Source organism: Syzygium oleosum, unplaced genomic scaffold (assembly GCF_021117445.2).
Source record: "Syzygium oleosum isolate NSW1041296 unplaced genomic scaffold, Sole_v2.1 Sole_v2.12, whole genome shotgun sequence".
In the NCBI taxonomy this organism is placed as follows: domain Eukaryota; kingdom Viridiplantae; phylum Streptophyta; class Magnoliopsida; order Myrtales; family Myrtaceae; genus Syzygium; species Syzygium oleosum.
In genome coordinates, this window is record NW_026607496.1 from 9,846,551 (window position 1) to 9,865,201 (window position 18,651).

General features: G+C 38.3%; 1 protein-coding gene across 4 annotated transcripts; it reads right to left on the reverse strand.

Moving 5' to 3' along the window:
* Nucleotides 1–591: 591 nt before the first annotated feature.
* Nucleotides 592–17,149, reverse strand: LOC115674208 (phosphoglycerate kinase, cytosolic-like). Of its 4 annotated transcripts, none has more exons than XM_056316511.1 (13): nucleotides 16,540–17,149; nucleotides 16,382–16,428; nucleotides 9,219–9,489; nucleotides 8,657–8,841; nucleotides 8,280–8,565; nucleotides 5,785–5,852; nucleotides 5,121–5,375; nucleotides 4,417–4,492; nucleotides 3,187–3,263; nucleotides 3,064–3,113; nucleotides 2,182–2,266; nucleotides 1,939–2,037; nucleotides 592–1,469 (listed from the first exon to the last, which is right to left on the reverse strand). In XM_056316511.1, the coding sequence occupies exons 1-13, from the start codon at nucleotides 16,709–16,711 to the stop codon at nucleotides 1,242–1,244; spliced, it is 1,899 nt and encodes a 632-aa protein (XP_056172486.1). In that variant the 5' UTR covers nucleotides 16,712–17,149; the 3' UTR covers nucleotides 592–1,241. The 4 variants fall into 4 exon arrangements, with proteins under 4 accessions (XP_056172486.1, XP_056172485.1, XP_030452416.1 ...); XM_056316510.1 differs by having other exon boundaries at nucleotides 8,657–8,925; XM_030596556.2 differs by having other exon boundaries at nucleotides 5,121–5,372; nucleotides 8,657–8,997.
* Nucleotides 17,150–18,651: the final 1,502 nt, after the last annotated feature.

Here is an 18,651-nt window from a genome sequence, read left to right on the forward strand (position 1 = left end):
AGTTATCATCACTCATTGGGGCAAACAATCAAAAACATGTGACCAACCAATGGCCCAGCTCTTCTTGAGTAATTGACCTAAGCAGACTTTGTCGAGTGCTTCAACATAAGTTGCTGGCATGGAGAGGCAATTTTTACTTATTAACCCACAAAATGAGGGACCATGCGGGGGAATAGTTAGCTTTCTAAGAAGAAGCATTCTTTGTCACTTTCAAAGCTTTTTGGAATATCCTCCTCCCAAATTGTTATAAACTGAATTTTTGCAGAGACTTGTCCCACGTTACGTCCTTCTCTCTCTACCTTCTCCTGGCAATTTGACTTGGACATCAAAAGGTACACAGGAAGGCTCTCCATCACCCCCACCCACCCTTTTCCAATCCCCAAAACTTTAACTGGTGTGCTACTATTTGCACTCATTGACTGCTATTGAGCATTTTTTACCGGACTATACTTAACCGATTTACCAGAATAGTTAGAAGGGAAAGAAATCGGTAAAGAGATAATCATTATCGCGAAAAAAAAATTCCGATAAATTGTTATCACGACATTACTATGAGATGAAGAAAATCAAAATAAGTAGAACCCTCATCTGTAGAATAAAAGAGAAAATCGTTCATTTCAATACTTCGATGGTTGCATAATTTAAATACTCAGTATTACATTAAGAGGTTCTATCCATAATGAGTAAAAGGTAGATTACAGATTGCCGCCTCAACTTATGGCGGAGGGTGAAAAATCAATGGAAGAATATCCACATTTGTGGGATGATAGACAGCCTTAACCGTTGTTCTGCCCTTCCAAACAGCCACTAACCACAGCTGACTATTATTAGTAGTCACCCTGATGTCTTTGCCCAGATTCAAAAAATTCTTCTCTTGCATGCTTTGGCTGCTCGATTACATTTCCACAAGATGATGCATTCAATTCCTACTATCCTTGCAAATATGTATTTCTTCCGAGAGATCTTCACTGATAATGCATTTCAATCCCTATTATCCCAATGGCTCCAATCCAATGATCTGAATAATTCTCCTGAGATTGAGCATAATGCCATTTTCACTGCATTTCCATAACAAACATTTTCATTCGCCATGGTTTGGTTGGGATGCAAAACCGCAGTAATGGCAGGGTGCCTTCTTGTTGCTCCAGATTCAAGCCTCCTTGCAGACTAGCCTGTGAAATCAAACCACTTTCACTGGGACAAACTCACTCAGTAGCTGTGTATCAGTCAATCCCACATCTTTACTGCTCATTGTTTGATTTCAAGAGCATCAGCCTATACATAGGGGCCCCACGATCTAGAACATGTTGTTCCCAATCTGATCTAATTCCAAACGGGTTCTCCTCTAGCCACCCTCTATTTATAGTGGTATCTTGTGCCTGCGAAATTGAAAGCTTCCCCTTGCCATATCTCAGAAATTGTTCTTTCATCCTTACAGCAACCGCTTCAACGTCAGATTGTAGAAATACCTAGACATACGGAGAAAATGTCAGATGAAAGTCTGAAACATAGTTGGGTGAAAGAGATCGATATTCTTTTAGCTTTTAATATGACAGAAAAGAACGAACAAGAATTTCTTAAGCCGGTTTCCTAGAAGATACAATCTGACTCCTCATGAAAACAAAATTGTCCAAACATTTGTGTACAATTCAAGAGCTTAAAAGTGAAGCAGAACCTCCAGTTACCAAAGGAAGCAACTACTTATCAATCTCGTGTAAATATCCGAAGTTATATTTAGAGCACTGCACATTGTACATCTTCATACAGAGACACTTTGAGTTTCAAATATGATGCAACAGCATTTTTTTGGGCCATCCAATGCATCTGCCGTTGCATTATTAGTTACTGTATTAACAGGAATGAAAAGAAAAGGTCAAAGCTCCTACTTGAAATCAAATTCTAAGATTTTTAACTAATTTTATCAGCAGCAATTGTTACCTTTCCATTAGGGATGAGGAGATCAGCAACTGCTTCAACTAATGATTTTTGAAGCATCCTCCACCGATGTTCTGGTTTGTTAAAGTCAGGGTTTGGGCACTAGATAGAACAAACACATACCAGATAAACCACATAAATAATAACTCAAGAAAAATTGAACTAAAAGAATAAATTGATGTTATTGCAGTTGCTTCTATACTATACTAGGGGGAAAATCTAGACAAAGTGTGGTGTAATCACTACCTGTATTGAGACAAGAATTACATCTCCAGGATAACTGGAGACAATCGAGCAAAATGTGGATGTTGCATTGGTTGCAATGAAGTATCTGAGACAACCACAAAATTTGAGCAACAATCATGTACTTGAATAGCAAATAAAACAGTTAGCATTTTAAAGATTAAACTACATTTCTGGAAAAGATGAACATGACACTCGACATTACTAATTTGCCCTTTTAGTTTGTAGACAATATGACTTGTGTGTCTCCACTGATCATAAAAATTCCTGCATTTGACAGCTGCGAGCTGATGCTGTGGGTCAACAGGCTAGTCTTTCTAAACAAGATGTCGATGAAGGCAAAGACATCCACTTTGAAAGTTTAATTTCAGGCGTCTCAGATTTTTTTCCTAATTTAACACCCACTAACTTCCCAACTAAGTCACAGACAAATAAAATTGTTAATCAAAGGTCTACTTTGTCCATTCACCCATTGACATCTTTTTATTTAATATTATCCAGTAACTCAATAAACTTATATCAGCAGACTTAGTAACTATAACACCATGAAATCGAACAGGCAAATGCAATGAGATTATTAGCATTCTTCCAGGAGAGAAAACCCAATGTGCCTAATAAAGCTTGAGATAGGCATCCAAATCCATGGGTTATATTATCACAGGAAGAAAGCAAAAATTCACCCACAAGTTCAAAGAGTCATGCATATTTTGAGGTACTAATCACCATGAAAATACAGAAAAGAGAAGTAGAGAGGAACAATGATCTGTAAGACCCGAATTATATATGTAGCTGCCTAAGAGAAGAGGAACCTTATACAGTCAAACAAGTTTTTTTTTGTTCCAGGTGAATAAAATTAGCCTAAACCGACAAAGAAGTAGCACGTACCCATTCTTCAAGTTCGATTGATGGACAGCAATTAAGCAGCGCCGCACAAGCTGAAAGATTAGTATTGAGTAAATTATATGAGAGAAGAAAAAGCGCAAAGCATCTGAAAAACATGTAGACAACCTTCTCATTGATCTCCAAACCAAGAAAATTAAGATGCTCCCACCTTTTAGCCATTCCCAACAGAAATAATCCGTTACCTGAAAATGATGTTCCACACATAAGGGAAATAGAGATTAATGAAACAGTTATTGCAGAATTTATTTCCTGGTCTCCAGATAATTACAGCCTAGAAGGCCATTGGCATTGATTAAATTTCATAGGTCAAAGAAATGGAACATTACAATGAAAGAACTCACTGATATCAATTCAAAAACAAACATCGCATCACAAGGTTAATTTTTTGGGATGCATTCTAAGTCATATCCTGTAAATAGATAGAACTCCACGGGAAAAGTCTGTACAGCTGAAAGTACATGGTGACAAAATGTGCTGTTAAGGTTAGTACTCGTCCTTCTTGCTAGGGTAATTATAGAGCATGAAGTGTGTTGCTAAGATTTAATGGCATGCACTCGTCTGATCAGTAGTATGGAAAACGAGGACTGGATGGACTGTTAATGGAGAACCTCTCAAAGCATGTACAAGTCAGTCTCGGACCACATTTAGATGTGTTAGAAATCATAAACAGTGTCATAGGAGATGTGTACATCAACTGTATAATATTCTTTATTCTTGGGTTTCCTATCTTGTGACACTTGAATATAGTATATATAAATCTGTGCGATCTCCACGACACACGGTTTCTCTCTTCAATCCTTTCTCTCATCATCACATAAATGAACAAAGTACAAGTTTTAGGACTCTAGTGCACAGACACTATAAGTTTTAAGCTTGCGCAATCACAACAATCTTGAATGCGAATCTAAATTTTGGTGCTTACTAATAGAAAATGCCAATTGAGATCACATTTTTAGATGGAAATGAGATAATCTACCTAATCAGGTCTTACAGCAAAAATTTACTCAAGAAAGTGCCTGCACCCACTACATAATGAACTTATCTTTTCTTTTGCTATTGCAACTCCCTTGTCACAAATTGAATAACCTAGAATTTAAGGTTTCTCAAAGCTGCTTGGAAAATTAGAATAATTCACAGAAGCTCCATTAACTTCCAGTATGGAAAAGAATAGATGAAGATACAGATGAAGCATTGACTATCCAGAAAAGTTCCAAAAGGATTTTCGTCCACTTTTCCCTCTACTATCCCGATGGGATATAAAGTGGCTAAGCATAACTAGGTAACTTCCATTAAGTCATTAAGTAAATCCAGTACTAAGAAGCATAAGGAGTTTACCACTTCCAATATCGACTACCAAAGGTTGAGCAGGTTCACTATATACAGACTTCCAATCAACCTCAAGTGCGTATGCCTGCACATAAAGGTAAGTTCTCCGAATGAGTCTAGTACTATACAATCACAACTTGAGCACACGGCGGCATTTTGTGGGGCATCAATAATTAAAGCAATCATGGTTACCGATTGGGTGTGTCAATGAATATTGACAGTTGAACCTATCCTACTGCTTTTTCTTTTCTAAATAGGGTTCTATTGACAAATTGGCCATTGCCAAAAAGACTTCATCCATCCGAGACATATAAGGCTTTGCATGCTTGTACCTTCTTCATTTAGATATATCTTAAACATAATCAGACCCACCCACATCTTAATGTAAGCATTGCACTGGTTCTAAATAAAAAGAATGCGACAGTAACTGCAAAGTTCTTGGGCCGCAAGGCGTCACCAGGATGTGTTTCAGTTTCTTTCCATGATCCTAAACACCAGTTGATAAAGTCTCCTCTTGCCTGATAATCGATCTCGACATGATAAGAGTAGCTTCTACCAAGAGGTTCACAAGCATCACATGGAATACAAGAATCCAACGTGAGATGGGCGGTATTTTGCAATTTAAGGTTGGCATTTACTATTTATCTTTCAAAAAGGCTCTTTTGTGATCCCATGAAAGAAAGTATAAGCAATCAAAAAGTTAAGAAACTTACCCTATCTAAGGCCATGACACCAGGAAGTTTTCTTCCTTTGAGGAAATCCCACCATACGGAAGCGTTTTCAATCACAGAAAAAGCAGGGATAGAGCTTGACTCGTCTGTCATTGTTTTGCATGCTACAGAGCCAACTATGGTTACATCACAATCACCTTGACTTTTTGCATTAAGTATACAAGCCAATTTACTTGCTCCAATTGCAGATGAATGGCGTGACTTGAATTTGACTGGACCAGTCCATGTGGCTTTCTGCTGATCATGAGGAAACGAGTAAAAAAGCTCGTCCCATGAGAAAAGATGGAGATTCTTATTGAGTGCAATAAAGAGCAGTAAGATAGCAGGAAACAAAAAGGGTTAAATGTAAGGGCAGCAATCATATAAACAGTAAAGAGTTTCAAGAATGAAGTTAGGAGACTGTAAGGGGGAAAAGAGCTCTCTTGAAGTCTTCAACCAAAAGTGGCATGGGATATCTCACAGGAAGAACCGCCATCAAATCCTTTTCCCAAGGATAAGATCCATATACCCCATACCTAGCGAAGTCAACTCTTTGTTGGTGGCAAATAACTTTTCACCAAGGATAAAGAAAAGGCAGAAGTGTTTTAATAAGGAAGCAAGAATCTCAAATTAAGACTTCCATTATCAATTGAAGATCTGAAATTACCTTGGACTTTTTAAGCAGTGTCTTTATTTCATCCAGTGTCCTGGGTCCAATATCAACAGGCATCCAGCCTAAAATGATAAGAAGGGAAAGATGCACCAGGAATACTATTTAGGTCACTGAAGGAGGATGATGAAGATAAAACAACCATCGCCAACAGCAGATAATTGTGACTTGTGATCTGAGAGGACCAATTAAGATTGGGTAAAATGATGTCAGGTTAATAAGTTCCAAACATTAATAACAGTAGATTCTTTAACTCACTACTAATTAAAACAAAGTTTTTTTTTTTGGTAAGGACTAATTAAAACAAAGTTTCCATTCATATAACTCCAAAATGGCGCACCAATGGCACTTACCACTTTACTTTATTAGATAAATTCCTCTCAGTTAGGTGAAAGACGAGATATAGACCATGATTAGAAATGACAACCACAATGACAATAGGGGTGACACGACTTCTAGCCAGAAATGCAAAACCAGATTTCTTGAAGAGCATTCGTGAACACAAACGACTCTTTTTTGCAGTACACAAGCATACTAGATCTAAAATAACACTTCGGAGAAAGAAATTCCAAACATGCAAAGAGGCCTATCCACTATGTTAGAAACATAATTGGAAGATAAACAGACATTCAACATTAGGTAAGAAAACCAGGGTTGTTTATAAACCATGCAAAGCAAAGATTTGAAAACTAATGAAATAAAGTTTGATTCCCAGATGCAGTTTGAGTGGAATGAAATAGTGGCATCACAGCATAAGAAGGAAAAGAATGGACACCAGTTAAATTTTTGTAGGACGATCTTTTTGTGTATATGCAGAATGAAAGCTAACTCCACACAAAACAACATTCTCAATATGTGCATTTGGAATGCTGTTTTGGCATGGTGAAGCATCTAATCTTTAGTGCTTCATTGTAACCATGGATTCTCCGCCAGAAGAGCCAAAAGATGCCACATAGAGTCAGATGACTAATAATGCGTTCAGCATATGATGGATCTTTCTCTGATGACTGTACCACAATTATCATATGGTATGGAATTCCTCCTCCATTCTGTTCTCCTTTCAAAAAGAGAAGTCCCTCACCTTATGAATAATGAACCAAATCTCTTAGGAGATGATAATGGTGACCTCAAGCCCAGGTTCTGGGTTGAAGACTAAGAAGGTTTCCTACAATTATCTTCCTCTGGGAGCCTGATTCAAGGAGTAGAAAATTTTGGGACCTCATCGTTGCAGGGGTTAAAGATGGATCCCTAGATAGCCTTCTAGTTTCTAGGCAATGACCTGTTTGTCATGGATTTTGTCCCCTCAATGCCCTTAAAATGATATTACTTTCCTTGTGAAATAATGAATAAATCGTCAATTCAATCTAAAAAAATGCGCTGAACAGGAAGAATTTTCAGCAAATAATAGTGTCAATTCAAGCAAAGCAGATATACACTAGATAAGTCTAGACACTTCTGCCCTCATCTAGCAAGAACAAGTTATATGAGAAACGCCATAGACTAGAGCCCATAGGTGATCACCATCTTAAACGATCTGTGTGTTGCAGCCCAATTACGATATACTAATTTAAGCAACATATATACTGCAACAGAGGAAGCGATGGATCAAAAGACCACAAGTTTCAGCAGAAACGAATATGAAAAATTGATGACCATTAAAACTTTAAACTGCCAGTGCTGCAGTCATCAATGTAAGTAGCCTCATAACCATTGTGTTGAGTATCAGCTCAAATGTGTTTGACATCAAACACATCAGAAACCTTACCACCACAATAGCAGGGGAAAAAAGTTATTATGAGCTTAACTATTGCCCACAAGATCCAAGAAGCTAGACAACTTTATGTTTATTGGACGTCACAGAATACACACAAACACATGCATGCACGAATACATAGACAAACACAAACCCACAAGGGCACACCAAAGATCTTCTGAAGAAGATATCAAAACGTAAAAAGAAGTTAAATAAGTGAAAAAGGAGTGTTAAGCTTCTTCAATGAGTAGAAGAGAAACGAGAGGACATAAAGCTGTTCCCGCGCATGACTTATGTAGAAGCCTGGGACAGTTAGCCTAAATAAAAAGGCATACTCCTGCTTCTTACACATGAAAGGATTTGTTTGTTGGGTTTATATAGGTTAAAGGGTAATTTTCCACTGAAGGGCAAACACGGGCTGCCAACACATGGTTTAAAAAGATCGAAGAAGAGATCCAGTCACAACTATTTTCTTTTCTAACCTAGTGCCTAATACCTTATTCCTTGCAATGCCAATATCTCTAGCTTGACAGTAATTGAAGTGATAATGATCTCCTTAAGGGTCTCGTAATAGCATCACACAGCTCCAAAGACCTTGAATTCCAAAATGAAAGGAGGACAAGGAACTTGCCACAGGTAATTTTGGGGTGAGAGAGAGAGAGAGAGAGAGAGAGACACGGACACAGAGACAGAGCTTCCTGCAACAATAAGTCAACAAAGAGAAAAGCTGAGAACTCACCTTTTGAAATTGCATGAGCAGGAAATAGTTCCAACTGATTTGGAACATTTTCATTCAGGCACCAAAAATCTTTTGGATATAAAATAGGAATGTTCCTATCTTGTGCAACCTGGACTAACTCTGAAGCTGCTTTAGTAGCCCCTAATTCCAAATGGTTTATAGGAACTAAGAGACCCAACGCATGCATAATCTGAAAAGACATCATTCCCACAAAGACCAGCCCATCACAAACAGAAGCCAAGGAGCACAATGCAGCTGCTTTGTTGGAGAGATTAGTCCCCCCAATCTGTATCAGACATTAAATTACTTGTGAGAGAAGAGTAACAAAATATTGTACTCGCATATCCATACCATTATTTAGTAACAGCAGAACATACAATTGCTATATGTGGCCTTTTGTCATTTTCCACAACATCCTTCAGTTTTCTCAGGCTCTCCTCAAAATGAAATCCAGCAATAGAGGAATAGCAAAAGCGAGTAACGCCAACAGTGGATGCAAGAACTTTATGTGACTGGGAAAACGATTCATTGACGAAGATATCGACTCCTGATGATAGAGTCTCTGCAAATTCTAATGAATTACAAACTTCCTCCTTAAACTCAGAAAGGTTCTCAAGAAGAAGCACTTTCACCATCTCTAGAGCTTCTGTAGGTGGACTGTAATGAGAAAGGCAATGTGATGGCACAACATTGACCCCAAGGACTAGTGAGAGGTGCTCTGAAATATAGATACATCGCGTATAAATGATCAGCCATAGCATGAAAAACACCATGTCCCTAATCAAATTTGATAAGGATTTTCTGAGCAAATGATTCAAGACACTGATACCAGTTTCCATACTTTATCAAGTTACAAAATTCTCACTAAAATATAGTTAAGTGCAGAATGATTATCATTTAGACCCATATTGTTAACAATGATAATTCACAATAGTATACCTGCAACGGACTGAAGATCAGGAAATTTTGAATTGATTCCATCATTCCAATCACTCACTAGAACGATCCTAGCCCTGGCTTCCAGTAAATATTTAATGGTTAGATGCGCATAAAAGTTTGACTGAACCGTATGGTCCTGATCTTCTCGAAGCAATATGGCAGAATCAAATCTGACCATGACTACTTTATCCTCAAGCTCCTCCTTAGGAAACTTCCCAAGTGTTTGTATATATGGGAGAGCATCAGATTCTCCTCGCTCCCTAAAAAAGGCCTGAGAAGACAAAATGAAGCATTGAGAATTATTGCATTTCACCAATATACACAAACTATTGACACAAGAGTGTATAACATGAAGAAATTAACTACAAAAAAGTTACGCCAATTATATAAGGACGTAAGCAGACATCGCTGGTCCTGATGAAAAAGTTTTATAGACACCATAGTTTTTGCATGGAAGGCATTGAATTGGAACTATCCTTTCTGTTAGAGAGGAAAAGTTGATTTATTATTCAGCAAAATAACGTATTTATACAATGGTAACCCAATAAACCCTAAGAGTCCTAAAGACCACTTTGCCCTTGATACTTCTAACACTCCCCCTCAAGCTGGAGCATAGATATTAATCATGCCCAACTTGTTACAAATATATTCTATCCTCCCGCTACCCAAAGATTTAGTAAAAATGTCTCGCAAGTTGTTCACCGGTTCTAACATGACTAGGAAGAATCATTCCACTTTGCGCTTCTCTCGAATAAAATGACAATCAACTTCAATGTGTTTTGTTCTCTCATGAAACACCGGGTTAGATGCTATATGTACTGCAGCCTTATTATCACACCATAGAGACATAGGAATTGAAACTTTCAAGCCTAACTCAGTCAACAGCTGCTGAATCCACACTAATTCACATGTTGCTTGTGCCATGGCTCTATACTCTGATTCAACACTAGAGCGGGCAACAACACTCTGTTTCTTACTCTTCCATGACACTAGATTTCCTCCGACCAATGTATAGTAGCCAGTAGTAGATCTCCTATCATCTGGAGACCCTGCCCAATCAGCATCAGAAAATCCTTCAACTCTACTATGACCATGATTTTGATAAATAATGCCTTTCCCTGGAGTCTTCTTCAAGTATCTTAAAATTCGAATTACTGCATCCCAGTGAGAAGTACGAGGAGAAGACAGAAATTGGCTGACCACACTAACTGGAAAGGCAATGTCTGGTCAAGTAACTGTGAGATAATTTAGTTTGCCTACCAATCTTCTATATCTCTCAGGACTATCGAATAGCTCTCCTCCTTCGGCAACCAGTTTAACTCCTTGTTCCATGGGTGAATCAAGAGGCTTGGATCCTAACATGCCTGTCTCAATGAGTAAATCCAAGGCATATTTTCGTTGTGACAGAACAATACCCTTCTGTGACTGTGCCACCTCAATTCCTAAGAAATACTTCAATTTTCCTAGGTCCTTAGTCTGAAACTGTTTCTGAAGATAGATCTTTAGTTCATCTATACCAACTAAATCATCTCCTGTGATAATAATATCATCCACATAGACAATCAACAATAATTTGCCTTTCATTGACTGTCTATAAAAGAAAGAGTGATCATTGTCACATCTAGACAGTCCAAAAGAAAGTACAGCTTCAGAAAATCTTCCAAACCATGCCCGAGGAGACTGCTTCAAACCATACAAAGATCTTTTTAATTTGCAAACCATTCCTCCAAACTCCCCCTGAGCAACAAACCCTGGAGGTTGTTCCATATAAACTTCTTCATGTAGAGTACCGTGCAAAAAGGCATTCTTAATATCAAGCTGAAATAAAGGCCAATGATAGGTGGCAGCAAGAGATATCAAAATACGAACAGAAGTAAGCTTGGCAACAGGAGAGAAAGTATCCAGATAGTCAATCCCATACATCTGAGCATACCCTTTCGCAACAAGTCTCGCTTTTAAGCGAGCAAGAGAACCATCGGGATTAACTTTGACAGCATACACCCATCTACAACCAATAGCAGTTTTGCCTGAAGGAAGAGGTACCAAGTCCCAAGTTTGATTTACCTGTAGAGCTTTTAAATCTTCTTCCATTGCTGTCCTCCACCCAGAAATTTGTAATGCCTCAGATACAGACTTGGGAATAGGATATTGGTCAACAGTAGATAAAAATGATCGAAAAGAAGGAGACACAGAAGAGTATGAAATAAAATTTGCGATAGAATGTTGTGTACAGGCACGTGTACCTTTGCGATGAGCTATTGGAAGATCAAGATCTGACACATGAGGAGAATCGACTAATGGTGGATCTGGGACGGAAGATGACGCAGTCGTGACAGGAGGAAGGGGGGGAGTATGAACCCGAGGACGCCGAGTATAAACCTGTAGAGGAGGTGGTTCCTGTGTAGACGCAGGTGAAACAGCTGGAGTAGTTGACCGAATTGTAGTCACATATAATTCTTCATCCAACTCAGACACAGAAATTGGATCATCATGATATGGAGTGGATTCGAAGAATGAGACATCAGCACTTATGAAGTATTTGTTCAGTAAGGGAGAATAACAATGATAACCCTTTTGAGTATGGGAGTAACCAAGAAACATACACTTGATAGCCTTGGGATCAAGTTTGGATACTCCAGGTCCATGATCACGAACAAAACAGACACAACCAAATACACGAGGTGGTAAGGCAAATAGTGGCTGATTTGGAAACAAAGTAGAAAATGGAATACCAACAGAGGAAGGCATGCGATTAATGAGATAGCATGAAGTCAAGACAGCATCAGACCAAAAGACTTTAGGGACTTTCATCTCAAATAACATAGATCTAGTAACTTCCAACAAATGTCTATTCTTCCTCTCAGCAACACCATTCTCATTTGTGGTGTATCAGGACATGAAGATTCATGAATCATACCATGCTGTGTCATAAAATCAGAAAAAGGTGCAGAAAAGTACTCCTTAGCGTTATCAGAACGCAACACTTTAACATGCACACCAAACTGAGTAAAGATTTCAAATATAAATGCACGAAATATAGAAAACAACTTAGAACGATTTTTCATTAGATATAACCAAGTAACTCTGGAATAGTCATCAACAAAAGTAACGAAATATCTAAAACCCAACTTGGAAGTCACATGACATGGACCCCAAACATCTGAATGAACTAACAAAAATGGAGACTCTGTTCGTTTAATGACTCGAGACGGATAACTAACACGATGCAATTTGCCAAGTTGGCATGACTCACACTCTAAACTAGAAATAGATTTAAAACTGGAATTCAATCTCTGAAGACTGTGTAGAGAAGGATGACCAAGACGACAATGGATCTGATATAGAGAAGTAACACCAGAACATGCAAAGGAAGTTGAGTCTTCAAGCACATACAGTCCCCCTTCCTCACATCCTTTACCAATCGTCCTCTTCGTAGCCAGATCCTGGAATATACAAGAATCAGGATAGAATGTTACTGAACACTAAAAGGTTTTAGTTAACTTACTAACTGACATGAGATTAAAAGGAAATTGTGGAAGATAAAGCACTGAGGTCAAAGGCAGTGAGGGAGTTGGATGAACTGTGCCAACTCCCTTAACATGTGTAGATGAACCATTAGCTAAAGTAACGGTGGACGATGATGGAGTAAGAGAGGAAAATATACCTGAAAGACCTGACATGTGATCAGATGCCCCTGAATCAATGACCCAAGGGTGAGAACTAGCTGAAACGCATGCAGTAGCATTACCTGTCTGGACTAGAGTAGCAGTGGAAGACGAAGTAGGTAGTGAAATCTGAGACTGGTTGTACCGTGCAAATTCCTCATTAGACATAACCACTACATTGCCTTGTGAAGGCTGTGGTAGGGACAAAGAGTCAGTGCCAGATGCAGCATTTGCAAACTGTTGTTGCTGTCCTGGTCTATCATGTAACTTGTAGCAAAATTTCTGAATATGGCCAGGTTTTCCACAATAATGACAAGTTCGAATAGTCCCTGAGCTCTCAGCAGTAGTTTGGGACGATCCATAAAGCTGCCTTTGTCCTTGGCCTCTTCCTATTCCTGTGCTTCGACCACCACGGCCACCACGAACATTATACCCTCCACGATTTCCTTCGTCACCCCTACCTCCACCAGTTCGATATTAAGAAACAAGAGCTGAATTATCAACCACAGCTGTGGTGCTCTGAGAAGAACCACGGGATGCTCGAAGAACTCGAGCATATGTATCCCTAAGTGACGCAATAGTCTCTCCTCCAAGAATCTGAGACTAAACAGTATCATAGGCTGGAGCAAGACCTCCTAGAAAATTCATTACAGCCAACTGTTCTCTTTGGAGTCGCATTTGTTCAGCATTAGAAGAAATAGGAAGGAGAGCATTCAATTCTTCATACATTCTATTAAAATCAACAAAGTATTGATCAATAGAACGCCCTTTGCTCTCAGATCGGTGAAATTCCTGTGATAGTTCATATATCCTAGAAATATTGTTCTGGCCAGAATACAATACATCTAAGTACTCCCACAAGTCCTTGACTGTATCAATATGAGTTACCAAGTCTACAATATTGCTCTCCATGGAGTTCAAAAGCTGACCCATAAGACATGCATCAATAACATCCCAATTTGCATCATTAGTAGGTTTAGTTTCAGTCAAGTGCATATGCTGATTTCTACCAGTCAAAACAAACTTAACAATCTTCTTCCATTGTTGAAAATTGGTAATACCCTCAAGCTTCTTGTCAGTAATTCGAGAAGATAAAGAGGAAATTACCTCAGTCATCACAGTATCACTCTTTCCAGAACTACCATCAATTTTACTCGGATCATTCATCTTTAACAATTCAATAATCCACTAGAGCCCCAAATAATTAACTCCAAAATCTCCAAAATTCACCTAATCAGCATCGCATAAGTTCCGAAAAATTCAGAAACATTCCACAAACACATCCATATCTCGAATAAAGCGCTACCCACATCATTATCAAGCCTAATCAACAAATAACGCCGCAAAATTCCTGCTGTGAAGCTCAGTAACCATCAAGCCGCCAAAAAATCAAACCTGTGGGTCCTAACCGAGAGACATGGGTGCTGAATCTGGCTCACTGACAATGGACGATGCCTCACTGATGCTGGACGACCTCTCTACAAGACTCCCCAACGATGGACAGCACTGGATTTGGACTTGCTGGCCTCGGTGACGTTGGGTGACGTCTCTACATGGGTCGCTGGGTCTTGCTGACTCTAGATCTGGCCTTGCCGGGCCTAGGCGACGCCCTGGCAAGGCTCGCCGGCCTAGATGACGCCCCGGCAAGGCTCGCCGGGCCTGGGCAACGCGAGATCTAAAGATTCCGGTGAGAAGAGGGTTGATTGAAGGGGGTTGGTTGGTGGTCGACGGTGGATGGTTCACGGCGGCGACTAGGGGTAGACGGTGGTAAGCGGCTGTTTAGGGTTTAGAATTTTTGTTGCTCTGATACCATGTTAGAGAGGAAAAGTTGATTTATTATTCAGCAAAATAAAGTATTTATACAATGGTAACCCAATAAACCCTAAGAATCCTAAAGACCACTTTGCCCTTGATACTTCTAACACTTTCCATTATATAAAAAATAAGCATACCGTGAAGAAGTCTGATGACATTAAAAGAATCCATCTTCTTTTTTTTTGTCATAACTTACTTAATGAGGAGGATTTTGGTTTTTCAAAACATGTAATATGCATATCATAAGAACAAACATGCCTTGAAGATTGAAAATTTTCCTTGTTGAATTACTTGACTAGTGGCCCACAGGCACTCGCTCATGGTATTTTTTTTTTAAATGACGTTATGAATTTAGCAACGTTCCAATGTTGTCCCTTCTCTAACCTCTATTGTGCTACATATACCTTCATATGGCATGTTTAAAGAGAAAGGACATACTGTGAGTCACTAATGGGAAACCAGAGGTCAACATAAATAATGAGAAGGAGGGATAAATCGTCATATTCATCAAGGGCACAGTCAATGACAGAAACTAGCACACCCAGCATTTCTCCACCTTACACTTCCATCCTAAAAAACTCCACCCCACACTTCCTTCCCAAATCTGGAAGTTAAAAAAATTTGTGGGTTTAGAATTGTCATCTATTTATCATCCAAGGTGGTGGGACCTACAGAATATAAAACAGATACTTGATAATTGTCCTTGAATGTTGCCTATCAATACATGGAACTGAAGTTAAAAAATGCACTTATACAAACTATGATTCTCAGCTATTTGTTTACTCAGGAAAAGCAAGCCAATTATCTTTACAAACTTTCCCCACACAAACTATGACATTATAAATTCAGCTGCCTGAATAAGCAAAGGTGGAGGCAGGACGCATCCCCTGTGGTTATGATATAAGACAAGGGCAATAATATTGCGGAAAATGATGATAAATTTATAGAAGAAATAAATCTATTTTGTCAAGATTCTACCAAGAAAAATAATGTACTACTTTACATATATGTTTCACTCTTATGCAGTAGTCCTGGTTATGTCCACTATCGAGATAGTTCTGTCATGCAGCCTATTTTCTTCACAACGCAAGGGGGTCGGAAACATGTAAAAGATTAATCCATTAATGGACCAGACAGCTTTCAACAGCCAAACTTCTGGCACATTGTGACTACCAGCGTCAGCACCAATTACGTAAAAGACAGAGATAAGATATTCCATTTCTTTTCTCTCTTCTATTTCATCTCTCAGTCACATCAAGCAATGGGGACCAGCAGTTAAGTGTCTAACCAAGAAACATCTCTTATCAAACAAGGGGAGGAGAAGGAGGAGAGCTAGTTGATGTTTCACGGTCCTCCATTTCATTGTGCAGATCACAAGATGAACGAACACCAATGTGACCAATGCACACTCTTTAACAATGTAGAAACATCACTTGTGTGCATCGATGATTACTTACGGATAGCAAAGGCAAAGGCAATCCTCGACAGAGAGAAAACTTGCAATTTGCAGACATTAAAAAAAAGAACAAGAAGTGGATCACCATAAGAATGCACATAAGCATATAAACTCATACTAGCACGAACCTCGTGAAACTTTAACATTTGACCATTTCATTGTAAAACTAACGTCAGAAAGAATTCAAAGAAACAACTAAAGATGAGTCCCAGATTCAGCTGTCGCACCTTGTGTTTAGCCGAAGTCTCATTAGAACCTGCGGGCGGGAAATCACCTGCCCAAAATTCAATCCCAAAGACGAGCATACTTTCAACGGACAACGAGCAGTGGGAGGAAAGCTATCGGCAACCAACTTTAATCAAGTAATCTATATCATAACGTTTACCATGCGAAGACGATCGAGCTCCGACAAAGAGTCTAGAAAACACGGCATTTATGCTGACATAAGAGCCTGATTTTGGGGGAACCCATTTGAATACGCGGCCCCGAGGATCACGGGCATTGTTGAAGAAGAGTATGGCACCGAGCGGATGCAGAAGTTGGCTCATGCTCATCATATCCCGCTACCTTCTAGCCCTTCAGATGAGTCTCAGCGGCATTTAATCGAACACAGAGCGATGACCGCGACAACCCAATACAAGAATCAGCAGCATCAAAAAGAATCTCAAAGATGAAGGTCGTATAACCAACGTTAGACGAACGAAGTCTCGAGCACAATCACCGCTAAGCAATCGTTCTTGTTCGCGCCAAGAAGAAAATGATTGAAAGAAAAAAAAAAAAAAAAAAAAAGCAGAGCTTCGACTCAAGAACTACGAGCTTGAGATACCCACTAGACGACGGTGAGCATTTGTCACGAACGGACGGCTTCGTCACAGGAGCTCGAGAGCTTGGTCGGAAGATAATGGCGGAAGCAAGAACGGAGAAGGGAGACGTTATCGACAGTATGAGCTACCGAGAGAGACAGAGACAGAGACAGCACGGACAGAGAGTTAGCTCGGAAAATTTGAGCACCTGCTTGTTTGAACTTTTTTAAATAGTTCATCAAAGTTCAAAGTACATCTAAATTTTAGAAAATTAAAAAAAGAAAAGTACATATGAATTTATACTTTGCTAGTTATAATTTATACAAATTTCAAATATTTCGAGTTAAGAATAAATCAAAGAATATCTGTCTCAAGATTTTCGCCGGGTAAAAACTAAAAATCCATCGAAACATATGTGAAAAAGTAAAAAAATAATCATTGCACGATTTTTCTTATTCGATTCACGCAGTCCTCCGTGCTTCGAAAAAATTGTAAGTGTATTATATACACCCAAAATTTCTGAAAAAGAGTTTGGTTCAAATTTGACCGAATAAAGTTCTTATTATTTTAGATGTGAATGAAATATCAAAGTAGTTTGTAGTAATTTTTCAAGGAAAAAGGAGGCGATGTATCTTGTTAAAGATTCCTAACATTTAGAATTTTTTTGTCAAAGACGATTCTTAAAGTGAGTGATCATATTCTTTCTTAAACACGTAATTTAATTTTTAAAATTATATATATTCTTTCCATGATGGATTAGGCTTTGTATAAAAGTCCAATTATCTTGTCGTTGTACAAAACCATATTATTTGTCTATAGAATAGCAAATCCATCATATGTCTCTTCAATTTTCATCTTGATCGAAACAAAGTTTACATAAAGCAACCAAAAAAACTTTGGACAATTAATCGATATCTTAATGACCCAAGTTTATAATAATTTGTACCGTCTTTTATTGTTTAAAATGTGTTTAAATTATCGTTCGCAAAACCCTTCATATAAATAGTACTAGGCTACAAAAGGTGTAACATCCAAGTCTTCATACATATATATTGTTATTTCTTTTATGTAAGGGTTAATACCACGAAAATTTCCAAATTGGTACACCTGTGATAAATTTACCCCAAACTAATTTTTTGATCACTAAAAATTCTAAACTGACACATCTGTGATAAATTTACCCCAAACTAAATTTTCTAAGCACCAAAAACCCAAAACTGGTATATTTGTGACAAATTTACCCTCCTCCGTTAATTTCCGTTAAATTGGATTAATACAAAAAAAAATCACAAACTAGTACACTTGTGACAAAAGGAGGGTAAATCCAAGACTGGTACATTCATCAACTGCTGCGTGTCATTTAACAAAGCAATTTAACAGTAAAATTTAACGGAAACTAACGGAGGGTAAATTTGTCACAAGTGTATCAGTTTGGGATTTTTAGTGGTCAAAAAATTAGTTTTGGGTAAATTTGTCACAGGTGTATCAGTTTGAGATTTTTCGTGGTATTAACTATTTATGTAATTTACCTACTCAATCGCAAAAGGCAAGTACTTCTCATAAATACGGCATTTTTTTGTCTTAAATTATGTCAAATCTATATTTTGGTCTAAACTTGTTCATATTATTACCTTTGAATAATTTATTTTTTCCATCTTCATTTCAATTAGATAAACTGTTGACATCTAATTTAT

Bases quoted from the DNA above. Each gene is read 5' to 3' on its own strand.
- LOC115674208 (XM_030596555.2), bottom strand. From the start codon at position 16,711: ATGATGAGCATGAGCCAACTTCTGCATCCGCTCGGTGCCATACTCTTC. The intron at 16,429-16,539 runs GTAAACGTTATG...AATTTTGGGCAG, and splicing joins AGCTCGATCGTCTTCGCATG to GTGATTTCCCGCCCGCAGGT. The intron at 3,114-3,186 runs GTTGTCTACATG...CTAATCTTTCAG, and splicing joins GTTTGGAGATCAATGAGAAG to CTTGTGCGGCGCTGCTTAAT.